The sequence below is a fragment of the Equus asinus genome, chromosome 5 (genome assembly GCF_041296235.1).
Source record: "Equus asinus isolate D_3611 breed Donkey chromosome 5, EquAss-T2T_v2, whole genome shotgun sequence".
Lineage (NCBI taxonomy): Eukaryota > Metazoa > Chordata > Mammalia > Perissodactyla > Equidae > Equus > Equus asinus.
In genome coordinates this window covers 20,470,651-20,494,425 of record NC_091794.1, presented here as the reverse complement: position 1 = coordinate 20,494,425, position 23,775 = coordinate 20,470,651, and the positions used below count along the sequence as shown (strand labels likewise).

The 23,775-nt window shown below is 36.8% G+C and overlaps 1 protein-coding gene across 1 annotated transcript; it reads right to left on the bottom strand.

Annotated features, from left to right (window-relative positions):
- Window positions 1–505: 505 nt before the first annotated feature.
- TEX55 (testis expressed 55) lies at window positions 506–21,032 on the bottom strand. The gene is made up of 5 exons (XM_070508920.1): window positions 19,824–21,032; window positions 19,141–19,287; window positions 17,049–17,111; window positions 5,976–6,065; window positions 506–1,630 (listed from the first exon to the last, which is right to left on the bottom strand). Exons 1-4 carry the CDS (start codon window positions 20,913–20,915, stop codon window positions 6,036–6,038), a joined length of 1,332 nt encoding a protein of 443 aa, XP_070365021.1. The 5' UTR covers window positions 20,916–21,032; the 3' UTR covers window positions 506–1,630; window positions 5,976–6,035.
- Window positions 21,033–23,775: the final 2,743 nt, after the last annotated feature.

The window sequence follows — 23,775 nt, the reverse complement described above, 5'->3', positions numbered from 1 at the left end:
ATCTACACTAGACAGTTCTTTTGGTAGAGAGCCTGAGTTGCTAAAAGTCAGGCTTGGTCTTCATTTTCTCACTTCTCTATTCAGTCAAACACGTTCAGACAGGAGCACTGGACCATACCATGCCCATCCTCTCTGGTCTACTTCTCCTTGTAAAAGGTCAATGTAACAGTTGTGAAACACAACACAGAAAGCCAATGAGTTGGGCTGAAGTGGCTGGTGTGGTCTGGTTTGAGGTGTTCTGCCTTAAAAAACATAAAAAGCTCTCTGGTATTAGGGCTGAAAACCAGTGAGCTAACTTCAGTACTTAATTTCAGATGTTACTGATAACATCCAAGGTTTTGATCAGTAATAATATTGTTGTCCCTTCAATCTTTGGGTTATTTTGTTCAAACAACTGATTAATTGTAACAGTCACATCACTCAAATTTTTCCCATAGGTTCACTGCAAATTTATAGCTTTCACCTCGTTTTCCCAGCCTACAATCAACGGACAAGCTGCTTATCTGAGTGGAGAACGTTTATTGAGTCTGAGCACATGCACATTTTGTGGACAATTGGAAGAAAAACTAAACAAACTTTGAAGATATAAGCAGGAGATTTTTTAACATAATTATTAGAAAAGAAATTCAGGTATAAAAAAAAAGTAGGATTTATGCATGATTGTTCAAACGGAAGCTTAATTCATTGTAATACAACCACATACTTGCATCAAGTCACCAGCGAAACAAAATAAACAATCAAGTCTGCTTTAATGTTCAAGTGGAAATCAAATGAAAGGCTCAGCTCACGAAAAGAGCAGCAGATGATCATCTCAGTCATGACTGCTGGGCAGATCCTCTCATACCAGAGGGACCATGTTGAGGCTTTTTGCTTTTAAATACCAGTTTGACTGGTTACACATTCCACCCGATGTAGATACACTTCAGGGGCTAAAGGTGATGAGGAAGTGCCATTTGGCCTCTCCCACAGGTGTGTAAAGGGTAGTATAACATGTCTGAGTTTTGCTGTAGGTTAAAAATGAGAAGAGTGCCATCCGTAGGAATAGATTAAATCACATCTACTAATGGCTGAACGTAACAGGAAGGGTCAAAAGGAAAATAGTAGAAACATGTTGGAGGTATTAAGAAATAAGAGATATTACAACAATCATCTCCCATTAAAAGAGACAAAAAGTGATGTTACAAATTATTTTCCACAGGCTTTCTGATCAAAAATTTTATAGACAGCTTGGAGACATGATAGATTTGTATGCTTTAAGAGAACTGCACATAAATTGCTAATATTCTTTTCTTGATCCTCTTTGGGATTTGTGAACTTGTTATTGTTCAGTGCTTTGGAGGAATGAGCATTGACATATCAATGCATGGATAAGTATAATGTGTATATTTTTGTATGATTAGACAGAGGTATCTGTAACTATTATGTGAATTTTACAAAGATACCCTATGGATTTTTACTTAAAAATTAAGAACACATTTAGGCAGAGTCACTACCAATGACCATTCAAAAACTACTTTTCAGAGCGGCAAATTGAACAGAGTATTGATATTGATGGTCGTAAACAATGTTGAGGAGAGATTCATTCATTGTAGGTTTCAGGGTTGTCTCTGGTTTTTATCATTTCCTGTACCTGAGGAGAATGAAAAAGAATTTTTTCCACTTTCAGTTTTGGTCTACATGGGATTACCATATCTTGTGGGGTTAAAATATGTAGAAATTTAAAATACAGAAGTCCTTGTACTGACCTGGTACAATAACTTAGACATTGATAGGTCAAGAATACATGTTGTAATCTCTAGGGGAACCATTAACAAATGTTAAGAGGATCATTAGGGCAGTGACCCTATTCTGTACAACACTGTAATTATAGATACACATCATATACATTTGTCAAAACCTATAGAATGTACAACACAAAGAGAGAACCCTAATATGAACCATGGACTTCTGTTAATAATAATGTGTCAATATTGGTTCATCAACTTTAAAAAACACACCACACTAAGGTAAGATGTTAATAATAGGGGAAACCTGGGGTGGGGAACGGGGGAAGGAGAAGGGAGTAAATGAGAACTCATTGTTCTTTATGCTCAAGTTTTCTATAAACCTAAAACTACTCTAAAAAATAAAGTCTATTAATTTTTAAAAATCACCTCAATGCAAAACCATCCCTCTAAAAATTAAGAGAGTATAACTTCTAATAGAGAGAAAAATGGAGTGATAAAAGAATGCAAAAAGGAGAGGAAAAGAAATGACAGATAGGACAAAGAGACAGCATATGGTAGGACAATAGACTCAAACACAACATATCTTTAATAACATCAAACATAAATGGACTAAATGCTTTAATTAAAAGCCTGTAAGATTTGAATAATGATAAAAATTATAATGGTGCTATCTGTAAGAAAGACATCTAAAACTTAAGGGCAGAGTAAAGTTAAAAGCGATGAGGATGGAAAAATATATACCATTTAAGCACTGACTAAAATAAACCTGGTATGGCAATACCAACATTGAACAGAGTAGTTAGAGTTCACGTTCTACCTCTTCATGAGAAAAAGTTCAATTTACAAGAAGGGTACAAGAATTCTAAATTCAGTGTACCTAATAACATAGCCCCAACTGCATATACACAGCATAAACTGACAGAACTATAGGAGACAGGCAAATTCACAATCATATTGGAAAACGTGAACAACATGTTTAGCAAACCTGATCTAATGGATATATTTACAACACTTCCCAATAATTGCAGAACAAATCTTTTTCAACTCCAATTAATTCCTTCACAACAATTAACCATATGCTACGTCATAAAGCAAGTCAACATATTTCAAAGACTTGAAGTCTTGTTCCATGAGCAAAGTGCAATTGACTTAGAAATCATTAACCAAAAGGCAACTAGAAAATCCAATATTTGATCATTTATATAAATAATCTAATGTCCCCAAACCCATAAGTTGAAGAAAGCATAACGAAAATTATAAACTATTTTAAACTAAACAGAATGAAAATAGCACATACTTATATTTATGTGATAAACTTTAAATGCATATATTATATATAAAAAAGGAAGATCTGCTTCCTACATGTAAGAGTAAGCACTTAAAAAAAATAAATCCTGTGGGGCCAGCCTGGTGGCGTAGTGGTTAAGTTTGAGCACTCCACTTCAGCGGCCTGGGGTTTGCAGGTTTGGATCCCAGGCGCAAACCTAGTACTGAATGTCAAGCCATGCTGTGGTGGCACCCCACATGAAACAGAGGAAGATTGGCACAGATGTTAGCTCAGGGCCAATCTTCCTCACACACACACAAGATCCTACAAATAACAGCTATGTACTGTGGACAAAATACAATCCTTCCCCCTTGAAAAAAGAAAAACCAAACCAAAACAAAACAAAAACCCCACAATTACCTGAAGGTTCTGGAGACTATGCAAAGATAGGCAGGTTTTGGAGGAAAGTCTAAACTTGGAGCAAGTGATCAACATGGAACGAATTCCTCATTTTTTGTACCTTTGACCCAATGACAGTCACAGCCATAGCCATAGGTGTGGCTGCTCAAGAAGGCCCAAAATTCTGATAGAAAGCCCACTGTCTTTCTGGATGGAGGAATCAGGGGAAGAAGCTGGTCAAATAAGGCCAGACGCTGAAGAGCGAGGGGGAATCCTAGAAGAAAGATGATTCCCCAGTTCTGTGTATGAACCCTGGACAAGCCTCAGGCTGACCCTTGAAGCATGCATTCACAGGACAGATTCAAAGTAGTGCAACAAAGACCTAAAGAATGGACCCAAGCTACGATCCATCAACCACAGAAGGCAAGAGAGGGCTTACAATTTGAATGTAACCACATGAACTGCCAGCTAAAACAAAAACGTCAACATTCATCAGAGGAATATGACAGAACTCAGTCTACACAACATAATATTCACACTGTCCAGAATACAATCTAAAATTTTCCTACTGACAGAAAACCTAGAAAATGCAATCCATTTTAAATGGTAAAGACCCTTACTCCTTCTTCTCTGGTTTGGATGCCTTTTATGTATCTTTCCTGACTAATTGTTCTGGCTAGGACTTCCAGTACTATGTAGAACAGAAGTGGCCAGAGTGGGCATTTTTGCCTTGTTTCTGATCTTAGAGGAAAAACTTCCAGGTTTTCAACACTGAATATGATGTTAGCTGTGGGTTTTTCATATGTGACCTTTATTTATGTTGAGGTAACTTCCTTCTATTCCTAGTTTGCTGAGAGTTTTTATCATCAAAGAGTGTTGAATTTTGTCAAATGCTTTTTCTGGATCTATTGAGACAATCACATGATTTTTACCCGTTATTCTGTTAATGTTGTGTATCACTTGAATTGATTTCCATATGTTAAACGATCCTTGCATCCAAAGGATAAATCCACTTGGTCATGGGGTATGAGCCTTTTAACGTGCTGTTGGATTTGTTTTGCTAGTATTTTGTTGAGGATTTTTGCATCTACGTTCATCAGGGATCTTTGCCCATAGTTTTCTTTTTCTTGTGTCTTTGGTTTTGGTATTGGTAATGCTGGCCTCACAAAATGAGATTGGAAGTGTTCCCTGCTCTAGAGTTTTTTGGAAGAGTTTGAGAAAGACTGATGTAAATTCTTCTCTAAATATTTAATTGAGTTCACCATGAAGCCATCTGGTTCTGGGCTTTTCTTTGTTGAGAGGTTTTTGATTACTGATTCAATCTCCATACTAGTTTTAGGTCTACTCAGTATTTCTCTTTCTTCATGAGTTAGTTTTGGTAGGTTGTATGTTTCTAGGAATTTATCCATTTTCTTCTAGGTTATCCAGTTTGTTGGCATATAATGAATTGTTCATAGTATTCTTTTATCACCCATTTTATTTCTGTAGCACCAGTTGTAATGTCTCTTCTTTCACTTCCGATTTTATTTATTTGATTCTTCTCTCTTTTTCCTGAGTCTAGCTAAGGGTAACTCTTTCCTTTGTCTAACTAACTCTTAGTTCCATTATTTCTATTGTTTCTCTATTTTCTATATCATTTATTTCAGCTCTAATCTTTGTTAGTTCCTTCCTTCTGCTAACTTTGGGCTTTGTCTGTTCTTCTTTTTCTAGCTGCTTGAGATGTAAAGTTAGATTGTTTATTTGAGATCTTTCTTTTTTTTTTTTAATGTAAGTGTTTATTGCTATGAACTTCCCTCTTAGAATTCCCTTTGCTACATTCAGCAAATTTTGGCATGTTGTGTTTTCATTTTCATTTGTCTTGAGGTATTTTCTAATTTCCTGTTTGATTTCTTCTTCTACCCAAAGTTTGTTCAAAATTGGAAAAGAAAAAGTAAAACTCTTCCTGTTTGCAGATGACATGATCTTATAGAAAGCCCTTAAATACTCTACAAAAAAAAAAACCCTGATTGAACTAAGAAATGAATTAGGTAAAGTTGTAGAATGCAAAAATCAACATACAAAAATCAGCTGCATTTCTATATATTAACAACAAACTATCTGAAAAGGAAATTAGGAAAACAATCCCATTTACAACAGCACCAAAAAAAAAATATTTAGGAATAAACAACTAAGGAAGTGAAAGACTTGTATATTGAAAACTATAAAATATGATAAAAAAATTAAACAAGAAAATAAATGCAAAAATATCCCATGTTCATGATTTGGAAGAATTAATATTGTTCAAATGTCCATAGTACCTAAAGCAATCTACAGATTCAATGCAATCCCTATAAAAATCCCAATGTCACACTTTTTAAAAAACAGAAATAGAAAAAAAAACTCTAAAATTCATATAGAACCACAAAAGACCCTAATAGCCAAATTAAGCAGTAAAAAGAAGAACAAAGATGGAGGTATCACACTTCCTTTTTTCAAAATATATTACAAAACTCCAGTAATCAAAACAGTACCGTATTGGCATAAAGACAGACATATAGACCAATGGAACAGAATACAGAGCCGAGAAATAAATTCATACATACATGGCCAACTGATCTTCAACACAGGTGCCAAGAATACACAAGGGGGAAAGGATAGTCTCTTCAACAAATGGTGCTGGAAAAACTGGATATCTACATGCAAAAGAATAAAATTAGACCTTAATCTTATGCCACACACAAAAATCAACAAAATGGATTGAATATTTAAACATAAGACCTGAAACTGTAAAATTTCTAGAAAATAACACATGGGAAAAATATCATGACATTGGTCTTGGCAATGATTTCACAGATATGACACCAAATACACAGGCTACAAAAACAAAAAGAGATGAGTGGGACTACACCAAACAAAAAAGCTTCTGCACAGCAAACGAAACAATCAACAGAATAAAGAGGTCCCTACAGTATGGGAGAAAATATTTGCAAATCACATATATATATATAATTATTGTGTGTGTGTGTGTGTGTGTGTGTGTGTGTGGAAGATTGGCCCTGAGCTAACACGTGTTACCAATCTTCCTGTTTTTGCTAGAGGAAGATTGTTGTTGAGCTAACATCTGTGCCCATCTTCCTCTCTTTTATGTGAGGTCCCACCACAGCATGGCTTGATAAGGGGTGCTAGTTCCATGCCTGGGATCCAAACCTGAGAACCCCGGGCTGCTGAAGCAAAGCGTGAACTCAACCACTGTGCCACCGGGCTGGCCCCAACAAATCATATATTTGATAGGAGGTTAACCTCCAAAATATGTAAGGAATTCCTTCAACTCAATAGTAAAAAACCCCAATAGCTTAATTTAAAAATGGGCTAAGGACTTGAACAGACATTTCTCCAGAGAAGACAAACAAATGGCCAGCAGATAAATGAAAAAATCCTCAATGCCACTAACAATCAGGGAAATGCAAATCAAAGCAACAATGAGATATTACCTCATACCTGTTGGGATGGCTATTATAAAAAAAAAAAGGTACAAATGTAGGCGAGGATGTGGAGAAATTGGAAACTGTGCACACTGTTGGTGAAAATGAAAAATAGTGTAGCCACTATGGAAAACAGTATGAAGGTTCCTCAAAAAGTTAAAAATAGAACTACACATGGTCCAGCAATCCCACTTTTGAGATTGTTCTATTTATCCAAAAGAATTGAAATCAAGATCTTGAAGAGATATTAGTACTCCAATGTTCACTGCAGACTATACATAACAACCAAGATGTGAAAACAACCTAAATGTCAATCAACAGAGGAATGGATAAAGACAATGTGGTATATATATACAGTGGAATATTATTCAGCCTTAAAAAAGAAGGAAATTCTGCAATATGTGAAAATATGGATGAATGAGGATATTATGCTAAGTGAGATAAGCCACTCATGGAAAGACAAATACTGCATCATTCCACTTATATGAGTTATCTAAAGTGTAAATTCATAGAATCAAAGAATGGAATGGTGGTTGCCAGGGGCTAGGGGGAGGGGGAAATGGGATACTAATCAATGGGTATAAAGTTTCAGTTAAGCAAGATGAATAAGTTCTAGAGATATATTATACAACACTGTACCTATAATCAACAATAACATATTATACACTTAAAAATTTGTTAAGAGGGTACTTCTCATGTTAAATGTTCTTACCACAGAAAAATATAAAAAATAAATGGAAAAAACAATCAAGAGACAGCAACTCCAAGATGACCCAATGTTGAGATTACCAGACAAGCATTTTAAAGCAGCTATTATAACTATGCTCAATGAAGTAAAGAAAAGAAGTGAAAGAAAATAAAGGAAATGCCAGAAGATAAACAGAAAATATAGAAAAAAAAAGAAATAGAAATTTTAGAACTGAAAAATAAAAATTCACCAGATGGGCTAACAGCCAAATATAGATGACAGAGGAAAGAGTCAGCAAACTTGAAAATAGAGCCAAGTAGTTATTTGATCTGGAGAGAAAGAAAACTTGAAAAATATGAAGAGAACTTCAGGGATCAGTGGTATAACATCAAAAGGTGCTAGTGTAAGGTTAATTTGAGTCTCAAAAAGAGGGGAAGAGAGAAAATGTGGCAGGAAAATATCTGAAGAAATTATGGCAGACAACTTCCCAAATTTAATGAAAGACATAAATTTACAGATTCAAGAAGCCAAGCTAACCCCCAAAAAGGTAAAGTCCAATGAGTATCATGATTAAACCCCTGGAAACTAAAGAAAAAGAGAAGATCATAAAGGCAGATAGAGAGAAGTGACATACCATGTATAGGGGAGCAACAATGTGGACCTTTCATCAGATACTGTGAAGGGTAGAGAGTAGTGAAAGCACATTTTTAAAGAGCTTAGGGAAAAAGTCAATTCAGAATTCTATATCCAGAAAAAATGTCCTACAAGAATGAAAGTGTAATAGATTTTCAGATAAAGGAAAACTAAAAGTGTTCATTGCCAGCAGTCCTGCAATACAAGAAATGGTAAAAGAAGTTTTTCAGGTTGAAGGGAAACAATTTCAGATGGAAACTTGGAAATTCACAAATGAATGAAGAACATTAGAAATAGAAATTATTTGGGTAAACGTAAAAGATTATTTTTTCCTAAGTTCCTTAAAATATACATGATTATTTAAAGCTAAAATTATATTGTTGCCTTATGGGGCTTTTCACATATGTAGAAAGTGATACCTATGACAAGATTAACCTAAAGGATAGTGGATGGGAGTAAAGGGACCTATATGATTATAAGCTTTCCTTTTTATGTGAAGTGATACAAATATTAACTTTATACTGTGAAAGGTTAGGGATATATATTGTAATCCCTAGAGCAATCACTAAAAAATACTAAGCGGTATAGCCAAAAAGCCAGTAGATAAAGTAGAAGACTAAAATTATTCAAATAATCCAAAAGAAGGCAATAAAAGCGGGGCAGAAGAATGAGAAACAGAGACAAACAGAAAATAAATAATAAAATGAGACATCTATATTCAACCATATTGATAATTAGGTTAAATGTTAATGGTCTAAACCAGGGGTTAGCAAACTTTTTCTGAAAAGAGCTGGAAAATACATATTTTAGGCATTGCAGGACATGTGAAAAAAGTCATACCAAGTAAACTGTAAGATAGGAAAGCTGGACTGGCTATGTTAATATCAGGGAATATAGACTTCAAAACAAAGACTATTACCAAGGATAAAGATGGACATTTCATAATGATAAAAAAGTCAATTAAACAGGAAGACATAATGATCATAAATGTGCATATGCCTAATAACAGAGCTTTAGAATACATGAAGGGAAAATTAACAGACTTAAAGAGAGACTAGCCAATTCCACAATCATTGTAGAAGATTTAAACACCTCTTTCTCAGCAACTGATAGAACTAAACCAGAATCCCCAGAAAAACATGGAAGATTTGAACATTATCAGTTTCCTTGATCTAATTGATATTTATAAAACACTACATCAACAACAGCAGAATACATTTTTTTTTTCCAAGTGAATATGATACATTAACCAAGATGGAACCTATACTGGGCCATAAAAAAGTTTCAGTAAATTTAAAAAGATTGAAATTGTACAGAGCACAACAAAATTAAGCTGGAAATCAATAACAATAACATATCTAGAAAACCCCCAAATATTTGGAAGTTAAACAACACACTTCTAAATAAATAACTGGTCAAAGAAAAAAGTCACAAGAGAAATTAGAAAATATTTTGAATTGAATGATAATGAAAATACAACATATCAAAATTTGTGAGATGCAATTAAAGCAGTGCCTGGAGGGAAATATAGCTTTAAACGTCTAGAGGAGAAAAGAAGAAAGGTCTAAAATCAATGATCTAAGCTTTCACCTTAAGAAGCTAGAAAAAAAGAGAAAAATAAACCAAAATTAGGAAGAGAAAAAAGAGATGATAAAGATAAGTGCAAAAAATAATGAAATTGAAGATAAAGAATAGAGAATCTCAACAAAGCCAAAAGCTGTTTCTTTGAAAAGATCCACAAAATTGATTAATCTCTAGCTAGACTGATTAAGAGAGCACAACTCACATGAGAAGGACTCGACTGGCCATCGTTGGCTTTGAAGATGATGAAAGGGTACCCTGAGCCAAAGAATGCAGCGGCTGGTAGAAATTGGGAATGGCTCAGCTCACAATCAGCAGGTAATGGGGACCTTGGTCCTACAAACACAGGGAACTGAATTCTGCCAGTAACCCAATGAGTAGGACACGGATTCTCCCCTTAGAGCCTCCAGAAAGGAAGAGAGCCGCCAACACCTTCATTTTAGTATGGGGAGACCTGTACCAGACTTCTGACGTTCGGAACTATAAGATAAGAAATGTGTGTCGATTTAAGCAACTAAGTTTATAATAGTTGTTACAGCATCAAGGAAAACTCATACAACACTATACACAAAAGTTACCTACACATGGATCATAGACCTAAATTTTAAAGTGAAAATGATAAATCTCCTAGAAGACAACATAGGAGAATATCTTTGCAACTTGGGTTAGATAAAGATTTCTTAGATACGACTCAAAACTCTAAAGGGAAAGGCGGATGAATCATATTTTACCAAAACTAAAAATGTGTGCTCTTTGAAAAGCATTGTAAAGAAAAATCAAAGGAAAGCTAGGCAATGAAGGAAAATATTTGCAACACATTTATCTGATAACAGACCGGTATAACCATAATATATAAAAAACATTTACAGCTCAATAGTAAAACAAAACCCTAATTTAAAAATGGATGGAAGATTTGAACAAACACTTCATAAAAGGAGATATATTAATGGCCAATAAGTACATGAAAAGCTGTTCAACATTTCTGTTCATCAGGGATATGCAAATTAAAACTACAATAAGATATTACTACACACCCACTAGAAAGGCTGAAATTAAAAAAGACAAAGCAAGATTTGGCAAAAAGAAGTGGCTGCTTTCAGATTTGGGGCAGGAAAAGTATAAGTTGTTTCTGGAGCATCTTTTGTTATAGCACCAAGCAATGAAGTGATCAAAGATTACAAGGAATGTTAAAAGTGCTAGGAGTCATCCTAAAAAAGTTCCCATTGGTCTCAAACAGGAAGATTAGAGCACCAAGAAGAATAATAACTGCAAGGATGAAATGCATGAAATATATTTAAATCTATGAGTTGGTAATAATAAAAAGGTTGATTACCTTTAGAGAATTCAATGAAAAATTTTTGTTATGAAAACTGGTAAATAAAGACAAAGAGTTAAGCATTTGTCCTGTTTTCCTATGTAATCTATGCCTTAGGGTAACGAAATCATTGATGAGATATATTATGGCTAATAAATAAAAAAAGAAGGATAAAATTAGAATATCACCAGTTTGCAATCCCTAATGAATTAATGGGTCGGGTGATGATCATCAGTAACTGCTTATAGAACAAAAGATCATCAGTGGCTGGATCATTATGCACCAACTGACGGAGACACACCAGAGCACCTAGGAAGTAATTTTTCCAAGATAAAAAATTGAACCTGAATTTAAAGAAAGCACTAGATGTAACTATAACTAGCAATTTGCAGAAAATATAGGGTTCAGAAGAAGATGTTAAATGACATCATTGGAAAGTAATCAGCAAAATCCAGACTGGGAAACTCTTTAGAACAAATGATCTGGTTACTTCAATAAAGAATATTATAAGAAATAAAGAGAGGGAGAGAAATGAAGGGTGAATCTTTATATAATAGATCTAGGACATTTATTGATCAGTCAGAATGTATGGACCTTATTTTGATCCCAGTTAAAACAACAAAAAGTAGACAGTTGGTGAAATATGATCACTGACTTGTTATTTGACATTAAGGGATCACGGAGAATATTTTAGGTCATAACAGGATTGAGGTTAGATTTTTTTTAAGTCCTTATGTTTTAGAGATATATATACCAAATATTTACAAATAGAGTTATATTACGACTAGGATTTGTTTCAAGATAGTCTGGGGAGGAGAAGGCAGGTAAGGTATATATCAAACAAGATAGGCTATGTGATGATAGTTATTAAATAGGAGTAATGATCACACGGAGGTTAAAAATACTATTCTCTATTTTTGCATGTTGGAAATGTTCTATAATTGAGAAACATTTAAAAGTAAATAACAAAAAGGAACTCCCAGCAAATATTCTGTTCCCTGAAGGAGAAGAGAGAAAAAAGGGGATAGAAACCACATTTGAAAAACTAGTGGCTGAAAAATTTTCAAAACAGATGAAAAGCATTAAAACACAAAGTTTTGGAGCTTCTGTTTCTTCTAATGGTGACCACGTTTTTTGCTGTCTGAAACAGCTGAAAAACAGACAACAGACTAGAAACAATTGCTTTTAAGGCAATGGATATCAGGCAACAAAGGACAGTGCTCTCTGAGAAACAGGAAAGAAATGAAATGAGCCTTACGATTGCTCCAGCTTACTCTCTTCAGAATATTTCCTGGCCTCAGTGTAGATAAAGAGAACCCAAGAGGAACCCTGCAGACCCCTAGCTGAAGAGATGGACCCGAGAGCCTGGGGAAACCACGGCAGCTATTGTTCACAGGGCAGAGTGCTGGAGAGGAGAGAACTGCAGAGAAAGAACTCTGGAAATCCGCAGCAGGTGCCCTTCAAGTAACCCCCTGTGTACAGATCAGTGCATGGGTCTGAGGAAACTACTTGAGGCCATGGAAAGACCCAACCAGGAACAGTGCCATTAGCACCAGTTAAACTGGAGAACCTCATGAATCCTGGGCATTGGGGAAAGTACTCAAAGGGTCTTGCCTCAGTAGTGGGGAATAATTAGCCGTAGACTGAACACTGCTCTGCTCCGCTCTAAAACAATCTCAAAAGCAAAATCTGAAAGGATCAAACTGTTTCTGAGTAAATTATCTAGGTCCCAAAATAAAGCTCAAGAATACTTATAAGAATACAAAAAACTCCAGCACCTACCAAGGTTAAAGTCATAACATCTTGCACCAATCAAAAATTACCAGGTGTACACCTAAAACTAATACAATATGTCAATTATATCTCAATTAAAAAATAGTACCAAGCATATAAAGAAGAAGATTTAAAAAACCATTTTAAGTGTATTCTCTATGTTCAAAAAGTAAAGTAGAGATATCAACATTCTAGCACAAGCTAAACTTCTAGGAATGAAAACTACAAAAATTATAATGTACTCAATGAAAAATACATTGGCACTTTATTATTAATGGTACTTTAGATGTTGCAGAAGAAAAGATTAGTAAACCGGAAGACATAACAACAGATAGTATCCAAAATGATATATAGAAAGGAAAAAAGAATTTATAAAAAATGAACAGAGCATCAGTGAGTTGCGAGCCTACTTCAAGTGGCCCAGTATATGTGTAATTGGAGTTCCCAGAGGAGGGAGCTGGGACATAAAAGTGTTTGAAGAAATAGCGACTAACAAATTTCCAAATATGATAAAAACTGTAAGCCCATAGTTCCTAGAAATTCAAAGTACCACAGCACAAGAAACATGAAGAAAACTACAACAATGCCACTTTAGGTGGGAGTGTAAACTGGTCCAAATACTTTGGAAAACTTTTTCGCAGCCATCTTTTAAAGCTGAACTTATGTCAATACCCTATGACTTAGCAATTCCATTTCTAGGTATGAACCCAATAGAAATGCACGCACATATGCACCAAGAGAAAAGCACATGAATGTTCACTACAGCGATATTCATAACAATGGAAAATTGGAAACAACCAAATGTCTGATTTGGAACAGAGAATACAGAAATGAAAAGGAATGAATAATACGCACAAGATGAAGGAATCTCACAAACATAATGTCAATTGAAAGAAGACAGCCCCCAAATAGTACAGATTATCTGACTCCATTTATATAAAATCTAAAAAAGCCAAACTAATCTAGAAGTCAGAAGAACGGTTGTTTTGTGGTGGAGAAAGGGTAATGATTGGAAATAGGTACTACATGAGATTCCGAGGAGCCTGTAACATTCTCTCTCTTAACTGGTGGTTTCATGAGTCTGTTCAGGTAGTGACAATTACTCAAACTGTACAGTTTTGATCTGCACAATTTTCTGTATGTACCCTTGAAAAGTTTTTAAAATGAAAAATAAGGATATTTTACCACATTACCAGAATAAGGGAGAAAAATTATACAATAAGGGAGAAAAATAATACAATCATTTCAATAGATATAGAAAAATAATAAAATTTAATGATTCATAATAAAAAAAAACCCCTCAGAAAACAGACTAGAAGAGAACTTCCTTAACATGATTAATAGTTTCTGTAAAACACAGCAAACATCATACTTAACGGTTAAATGGGAAAATTTTTTTTTTAAACATCAAGAGCCAGCAAGGTGAACCACTGTAGCTACATCTACTCAACATTAATTCTACTGGAGATCCAGGAAACAGAGGGCACATTTAAAATAGAAGAATTCAATAAGGGTTAATTCAAAAAGAGGCCATTTAAAAAGAATGAGGCATAGGGGAGTCACAGGAGATAATGCAATAATCCAAAGCTAGCAAAAGTTGACCTAACCTTAGGACTGAAGGTCAGGAGGAGGGAACATTATGGAATTCAGAAGCAAAGAGTCATGTAAAGTAAGATGCCTTGAGAGGAGGCGTCACTTCCAGACAACTCAAGACAGGCAGATCATAAGGGAAGAGGACAGGGAAATAAACCTAATCTCACCCTCCTTCCTCCTTCCAGTCTTCCTTCAGCGTTTCCCATCACCTTAAACCAACTGGAAGTCAGAAGGAAGGAGAGCCTACTGATCTAGTCCAAACACATTAGCTTCTGTGTAGGGTAGAGAAGAGAGGAAGGTGGATCTGAAGGGGCAAAGAGAAGATAAACAATACATGTGATATGACAAGGGAGGAAAAAAGAATAAGGATTGGAAAGGTCAAACAAAACTGTCACTACTTGCAAGCGATATGATTGTACATGCAGAATATATATTTTATATATATAAATATATATCTACAAATACATGTATCTACAAATACAAAGTATCTACAAATACATGATTAGAATTAATAAGTTGAGTCTAGTAAAGTGGCTGGATATAAAATTAATAAAAATTAGATGTATGTTTATATGCCAACAATTAGAATGTGAAACTTCAAAAGTTTCTATTTACAATAGCATCAAAGTTATAAAATACCTATGGATGAGTGCATGAAAAGATATGTAAAACCTTTATGCAAATAATAACTGTACTGGGAGAAATTAAAGACCTAGACAAACGGAGAGGATAAAGAATTGGAAATACTCACCGTTTCAAGCTGTCACTTCTCCCCAAATTGATCTACGGATTCAGTGCAATCCCAATAAAAATCTCCCCAGTGTATGCTTTTGTGCCTGTGTGTGCGCATGTGTGTGTGTGCTTGTGCAACTTGACACATAATTCTAATACTGATATATAAACGCCCAGGCCTAAGAACACCCAAGAGATATATATATATATATATATTTTATTTTTCCTTCTTCTCACCAAAGCCCCCCAGTACATAGTTGTATACTTTTTAGTTGTGGGTCCTTCTAGTTGTGGCATGTGGGACGTCACCTCAGCATGGCTAGAGGAGCGGTGCTAGGTCAGTGCCCACGATCCGAACAGGCGAAATCCTGGGCTAAGGAAGTGGAGCACATGAACTTAACCACTTGGCCATGGGGCGGACCCCCAAGATATTTTTAAAGAAGAATAAGACGTGAGGACTTGCTCTCATGGATGTGGTCTTATTGTAAGGCATACTATTTAAGACAGGCTGTGTCTGAGCAAGGATAGACAAATACACTGTAGGAATCAAGTAAAGGGCAGTGTGCAAGGTACAGTTTTTTTAATATAAGGTCCTTGGTCAACTGGAAGAAAATGGAACTTGACCCCACCTCACCCCCTACACAGAATCAATTCCAGATAGATTGGATATAATATAAAAGGCAACAAACAAAATTAAAAAGCAAAAGAAAAAACCCGACAGACAAACTTCTACTAGATGATACAGGGGACTATGGTGAGGAACCTGGGCTAAGAGAGACTTGTAAAATAGGACACCAGAAGCACTAATGAGAAATAAAAAGATTGTTAAATTTGACATCAAAATTAAGAATTTTTGTTCATCAAAAGGTGCCTTTAAGAGATAAAAAGGGAAAGGAGAAAGCAGAAAAAGAAACCTGCAACAAACACAATCAACAAAGAGCTGATAGCCAGAATATACAGAAAACTGTTACAGAGGAGTAAAAAATTGACAAACAATACAATAGAAAAAGAAGTATTTCCAAATGGCCAATAAACAAATAGAAGATAAGCAACTGCCTTAGGAATCAGTAAAAAGCAAATTGAAACTTCAATGATTTATTATTATCCACCAAAAAAAAATCGCTAATGCTAAAAAGACGGATAATACTAATTGTTGGATATAAGTGGGAAGGATGTAAAACAACTGGAACTCTAATATACACTACTGCTGGGAGTGTAAACTGGCACAATCACTTTGGAACATTGTTTGAAATAATGTACTAGAGCTGAGCAAACACACATCTTATGACCCAGCAATCACTGTCTGGGTCTGTACTCAAGCAAAATGTACATATCTGTGTACCAAGAGACATGCACACGAAAGCTCATAAGAAAATTATTGTACTAGCTGGAAACAACCGGAATGTCCACATTCATCATAGAACGCATAAACTGTGGCCTTTCATGCAGTGAATACTATACAGCAATGACAATGAACTACAGCCGCACATAACAGCATGGATTTTGAGCAAGACATAATTTTGCTGATCGACATAATTTTGAGCGAAACAAATCCTTTATATGAAATTGAAAAAGCTGACAAACCTAACAAAGTGTTTCACGATTCACGTTTAGTGGTAAAATTATAAAGTGAGGAAGCCATTATCATAAATGTCAGAATCATAGTCCCTTTGTGGAGAGTAATGACTGTGAGGGAAAAGAAGGGGGTTTCTAGGATGCTGGCGATGTTTTAATTTTTTAACTTGACTGGTAGCGACAGGTATGCTGACTTCATGATAATTCACTGAGCTGTACATGCTTTGATTTGTACACCTGTATGTGTGCTATACTTTACAATCAACAGAATAAGAAAGGTTGTTCTTTCTCTCCTACTCCATACCTGGCTCAGCATAAATCTCAGGGGGTCCTCTGGTTTCTCATAGACTAAGTTTTCAGTGATCTGCTGAGAGAGAGAGAGAGAGAGAAAGGCGCCACATTATGGTTCCGAGTTGAGCTGGCGATGTGGTCAGGTTACACCTGAAGGCATCTTCCGTACTAACCTAACGTGTACCACAGTGGCTTACAGAAATTCACAGATCTCCACAAAGTGACAAATTACTTTCTTACTACTTATAAAATTAGGCAAATTAAGGTAAAGTTTGGAAAAATGAAAATTCAGTAATAAGGAGCAATGGATATTTTTCTAGTTTCCAAGATGAAAGAGGTAGTGAGAAAGTTTTGGAGAAAGTTACTGTTTTGAGAATTATGATCTTGCCAGACTGAGAAATCAATAAATTATTGGCTTTGAAGAAAAGTCAAAGGAAAGTATTTTGAATAAAATTTTTTAAACGCTAGTATATGATTTTACATAGAACTTTCCTTATGGTGAAAATGATATTCAGTGTTTGTAATAATAAATGAGAAAGCATATATAAAACGTGAGAGATTCACTTCCAAACTTTTGTTGTTGTTGAATAACCCCCCAAATTATAATAAAGTAAACAGAATTCTCATTTGCAGGGAATAACAATGGGGCTTTCAGAAATAAAATATTGAAGTCTGTTTAACCCACCCCCACCAATTATGTATTTCATATATGTTTCTACTGAACACACATTTGAGAACTAATTTCTCTTATAACGACATTGCATGCATAAGCATTGTTTTTCCTTGAGAGATGAAGAAAATCATTTATAAAGTGATTAGAATTCTACTTTCTTCAACAGCTTTCATCTGTCAGTTTAATAATTAGTAGTTCTTTGATTAAAGCTAGAAAATCCAGCCATTATCCCTCTCCCACAAAAGGACATTTTAAGAAGGAAAAGGCATGGAGCAGAATTAATGTAGTAAATATCACTTGTACCTATTTTATATGAGGAAACTGAGAGTCACAGAAATTAAGTAATTTTCCTCAAATCACATGCAAAGATAAGAAGTGGCGACATTAGGTTGGAGCCTTGGGCCAACAGATGGCAAAATTTGTGCTCTTTCCTCTACACTCTTCTTCTTTAGACTTCAACTTTTCCAGTTCAGAAGTTTTCATTTGAGGTGCACCATTCTTATTTTACTCCTTTCTCCCCACCAAGTTTCTTCACATGTACAGGTTATTATATATGTATATATGATTTTCTGGGTAGTAATATTATCATAAAAATAAGCATGTCGGGGAAACAAAAACAATTCGCCAAACAACAGAAATTTTATAAAAGTGATAATCTCCTGGAATTCTGTATTGGCCAAGGAATGCTAGACTTTAAAGAAGGTTCCAGCCCCATATCCTGAGGTCAATAAGATTTGTAATTTCAAGAATTAGAAGCAACTTTTAACTGCTTCTTTTTTCTCCTACAGAATGTGGTTTCTTAGATGGCCACAGGTTTGTCACCTTTTGAAAGTATTATATTCCTGCCTAGAAAGCCTTTTTCTCTCCTGTTCAATTGCCAATATTTTGTCCTTCCTTCCTAGTTGGCTCAAACTTTAACCCTTAGCTAAATTTTTCCCTATCAACCAACCTACTTGATCTCTAATCCTTCTGAAGGGCTTCATATCATGATAAATATCATCCATTTAGTGTTTACCATTTACTACTTTTGGTTAATACATCCTAATGCACTTACTGCTCAATGAGATTATATCCCTTTTACAGCAAAGGCTCTTTTTTTCCCCCAAGTAATTTTATTGGAATTATAATAGTATGTAACATTGTATAATTTCAGGTGTACATTATTCTTTATCAATTCCTGAATACACTTCATCATGCTCACCCCCAGTAGTCTAATTTTTATCCATCACCATACATATGTGCCCCTTTATTCCTTTCGCTCACCCCCCCCCCCAACCCCCTTCCCCTCTGGTAACTACTAATCTGTTCTCTTTATCCATGTATTTGTTATCGTCCACATATGAAAGGCTCTTTCTTATACTTATTGAAAAAAATTTGTTTTTTACATTATAATTACTGTAAAACTCATAAAGAAAGGGATTAAGAGATTTACCTGGAATATTTGCAGAATGTGGTGTTTCTCCACGTATTGCAGTGAAATTTGATAAGGATCTTCATAGACTGTAGGAGGGAACCACCTCCTGTAAGTTTGACTGTGTACAAGAGAACTCTTTCCTTTCCGGTATTCTGAAGCATCATCCTAAAAGGGAAATATCCCCCCACAGAGTCTTTAATAAATTTAAAAGCCCCAAGAATTCTGCCGTTCTTGTTGCTATTATCAGGGGAATCCAGTGTTGATGGGATCCAAACACCAGGAGGTGGAGAAAAGACACATTATTTTGAGAGACCTGGCTGATCCTCCAGGCAATATAATGCATCTCAAGTCCTGGGAGGTACCTAGGCATCCAATCTACTTTAAATACTTTTCCCTTCACAGGCACCTCCAATTCACTCCAAATTCCTTTCCTTTGATAGGGAGGGGAAATGACTTAGTGTCTCAGAGACAGCAGCAGAACTAGGACTTGAAACCCAGGTCTCCTGAGTCCTCGTTCCTTGATCCTTCCTCAATGGCCTTAGGGTAGCAGAGAAGGCAACAAATTTCTTTACTTCTCACCCTTCTCTTGCCCTTCCTGAAATCTATAGGTCACACATATCACAACCCCCCATACCACCACCACAGGCCCCTGGCTTGGCTTCCAACCCCCGAGGTGGGTATCAAATATCCCTTTCACCTACACGCTTGGTTTCTATGGCTTGAGTTGTTTCCTGTCTGCTGACATAATCCGGTTTGGATGAGATGGAGGGAAGTCTTTGGGAAAGGGCTTGGTCTTTTGCTTGGAAATTATTGATGAATCTGCCATCAAGTGAGTCGAACACTTGCGTATCAGTTACATTTTCAGTGTCAGTTTCAGTTGAAATTTTGGAATTGCTGAGGTCTGTTTGGCTAGCCTCAAATGTACAGGGTTCTATTCTGAAGTCAGCCTCTTCGCTCTCCTTGCTGGGGCCAAATAGGGTAAATATTTCGTCGTCAGACTGGCCATGTGCTCCATAGTCAAACAGGTTGGCTTCTGTGTCATTGTCGCCTTCGTTCATAAAGTGGTCAACCTGGTCAGATTCACTGTTGTCAGCCCTGTCAACCGTCAGGTTATCAACACTGCTGTCAGCTTGGTCAGCAGCCTGTTGTTCTGCTAGCTGAACAGCTTGGGCAAACGTTGTGTGGTGAGTCTTTATAGATGCTCTGTGGTCAACCGGGGCAGGCATTGTATGGTCAATCTGTGCAGGAATTTTTCCTTGAACTAGGCCAGACAATCTGCTGTAAATCTGTTCAGAGGTGCTTTGGTTGGCCCAGCCAGACATTCTGTGGTCACTCTGTTCAGAGGCTCTTTTGCTTTCAGTCTGTCTGGACAATCTTGGTTCCATCTGTTCAGAAGTTCCTTGCTCACCTGGAACAGACATCTGGCTGTCAGTCTGTTCAGTCTCTACATGATCAGCTCGGCCAGATGCCTTGCTGTCTGTCCCTTCAGACATTCTTCGGTCAACCTGCTCAGGCACTCCATGAGCATCAACGTTAGCATAGTTGGATGCTCCGAGGTCAGCCTGATCAGATGTTCTGCGCCCAAGGTGTTCAGTTCCTTTGTAGCCAGTTTGGCCAAATATTCTGGGTTTAGCCTGGTGAGATAATCTTTGGGTAGTCTGGTCATCTGCCTCCTCTTCGTTCTGGTTCTCCCAGTTGTCTTCCTGGTCACCTGTGTGGCTGTCATTTGGGGACTTGGCTGTGCTTTCAGGTCTCAAGGATTCCCCCGGATCCTCTTCTAGAGGCCCTTCCATTTTTTGCCTCCTTCCGGGCTGGTCTGTGGTCTAGGTTGCCAGACGCTGTGGGTGGGGCGGGGCCGGGTCGTCTAGGTGACCTTCGGGGAGCGCGCGACGATGATGCCCACGGGCTTTGTTCCGGCCTCAGCGCACGGTCTCTTCCGGGCGCGCGGGCGGCCGCCTGGCCGGGAGCGAGGTGCCCGCTGATGCCCCGGGAAGGGCTGCCTCGCTCTGGGCGCAGCCTGGAGTGCGGCGGCGGGTGACGCGCAGTGTGGACGGGAGCACAGGGGAGAGGTGATGACCACACGCTGGGCGTCAGGGCCCGGTGAATTGGTGCTCTAGGGCGGCACCCTCTTCGTTTCCTTGCGGAGGTTCACAGCGGTGTGTGTGAAATCGGCTTGTTCAGGTACCACCCCCTCTAATCGACAACAGAATGTTAGTTAGCCGATAATCGATCACGCGTCCCACCACACGAGGGCCCCTGCCTGAACAGAGGGTACTGCAGTCGTTAAGTCAAATCCCCACCTCGTCGGCTGTGCTGGGCACTGTGCTATTCAATGGTCCTGCTAAACGTTATTCTTCTTTAGGCTCCAATTGGTATGGTGGTGTGTTTTTTCTTTTAATTGTTTTAAACCATTTTTTAATCCTGCCTTTACAAACAGTGCCGATGCTGTTTTCACTGGTACCAGGAAGAGTTTAGTCCTCCTAACGCTCATGTTACCAAAGTCATATGGATCTTTCCTCACCATTAGTATAGAGAGGAGAGTTTGCCCTCCTCCCCACCCTCACCCTCACACACCCCTCCGCAGTTCCTTGATGCGGGAGCATCCTCTTCTCTCTCTCAAGCTGAGCAGCTGTTTTCCATCCTTTCTGGGAGGGGCTGTCTTGGCTGTAGGAACTCAAACCTCAAGGTGTTTTCTTGTTGAATTAGACATATACGGCTGGAGGGCAGGAGGGAGGAGAGGAGATGCAGTGAGAAGGGGTTCTAAAATCACACTGTCCAATGGCCTTATAGCAGAAGGGAGGGTGAGGGTTAGGAACCAGAGTTGGAGCAGAATCCAGGTACACTGAGGTAGAATCATTTATGTAAGAGTACCTAGAACATAGTAGGTGCTCAAGACATGTTTGTTGAACAGAAATATATGAATGATCTGCCTTATTTATGTATTTGAAAATGTGTGGTGCAAATGGACTCTGGGTTTGGAGTAAAATAAGTGATAGGCTGTGATTTGCAACTTCAAAGGACATTGGTTTTGTAGATTTGTTTTTCCATTTATAAGTTAAATGTAATCATTGTAGAAAAATGAGAAAAACAAGTGTGAAGAAAAAAAATTTCCCAAACATGAGTTATAACTTTTATTAACATTTTGATGTATATCCTTCTAGAATTTTCCCCATGCAAATCTATATGTCTAATATCTATAGGTATGTGTGTATTTTACAAAATGGAATCAAACTGTGCAGCTGTTCTATAAACTGCATTTTTATTTACCACTGTGATATATGTTTTTCCTTGTCAATAAATGTAATCTAAATTAAAGAACCTTGGCTGTTGGAGTCAGACCAAGTTTGTTTTAATTCTGTATCTGCCACTTTCTAGATTGTTGAGCTTGGGCACATCTCATTATTTCTCTGACCAACAATTTTCTCATCTGCAGAGGAAAATGGAAATAATATAATAACTCACAGAGCTCTTGTGACAACTAAAGGAGATAATGTATAAAATTAGCTCATATGTGCTGCATAAAGAGTAGCTATTTCAAAATTTGTATGGGATCACTTATGCAAATTTATTTTGTTGCTTTTGGCATTGACCATCATTGTACAAACATTTTACAAGCTTGTAATATTTTTTCCTTAAGATAAATTTTTAGTTGTGGAATTGCTTGATTAAGGAAATGCACTCATTTTGGTCTTTTAAAAGTACTATATTTAAGGGGCTGGCCCCGTGGCCGAGTGGTTAAGTTCTCGCGCTCCGCTGCAGGCGGCCCAGTGTTTCGTTGGTTCAAGTCCTGGGCGCGGACATGGCACTGCTCATCAGACCACGCTGAGGCAGCGTCCCACATGCCACAACTAGAAGAACCCACAACGAAGAATACACAACTATGTACCGGGGGGCTTTGGGGAGAAAAAGGAAAAAATAAAATCTTAAAAAAAAAAAAAAAAGTACTATATTTAAAAATGCCCTTCAGAGAAGTTGAGTCAATCTATAGCTCCGCCAGTAATATATGAGAATGCTATTTCCCAAACCGACACCAATTCTGTATGTATTTTTCATTTTTGCCTATCTCATGAGTGAAAAATAGTATCTTGTTTTAATTTGTACTCTTTTTTTACATGTTTAATGGCTATTTGTATTTTTTTGTAAATATCCTAGATATGCCCTTGTCTTTTTTTTATTGATTTGTGAGTGCTTCTTCTGTATTAAAATTTTTAATTCTTTGTTATGTAAATTGCAAATAAATTTTCCTGGCTTGTTTGCCACGTAGAAGTTTTATATTTTTATTTTTATGAAGTTAAATTTTTCTGTCTGTAGTTTTTATCTTTGGGCTCATGCTTAAAAAGACTTCTCCTGTCTCTTAAGATTATATAAATGTTCCCTACCTATATATTACTTTAGTACTTTTCAGTATGTATTCTTTTCTTACGTAGAGTTAAAACTTAAGTGTGCAGCTTGATGAATTTTTCCATGCGAATATATCTATGTATACACCGCCCAGATCAAGATAGAATGGTCCTGGCAGGTTTCCCCATGTCCCCACCCAGGAATACCCCTCCAAAAGTTAGATACTGTTCTGATTTCTGTTTCCACAGCTTAGTTTTTCTGGTTTTTGAACCTCACAAAATATGACTCTTGTTCTGGCCCCTTTTATTCAAC

Excerpts from the sequence above, each read along its gene's own strand:
- TEX55 (XM_070508920.1), bottom strand. The coding sequence starts at position 20,915 with ATGGAAGGGCCTCTAGAAGAGGATCCGGGGGAATCCTTGAGACCTGAA. Across the intron at positions 17,112-19,140 it reads ACATTCTGCAAATATTCCAG|CAGATCACTGAAAACTTAGT; the intron begins GTAAATCTCTTA and ends TCTCTCTCTCAG. Across the intron at positions 6,066-17,048 it reads TGAGATTTATGCTGAGCCAG|ATATCCAGTTTTTCCAGCAC; the intron begins GTATGGAGTAGG and ends TTTTGCATGTAG.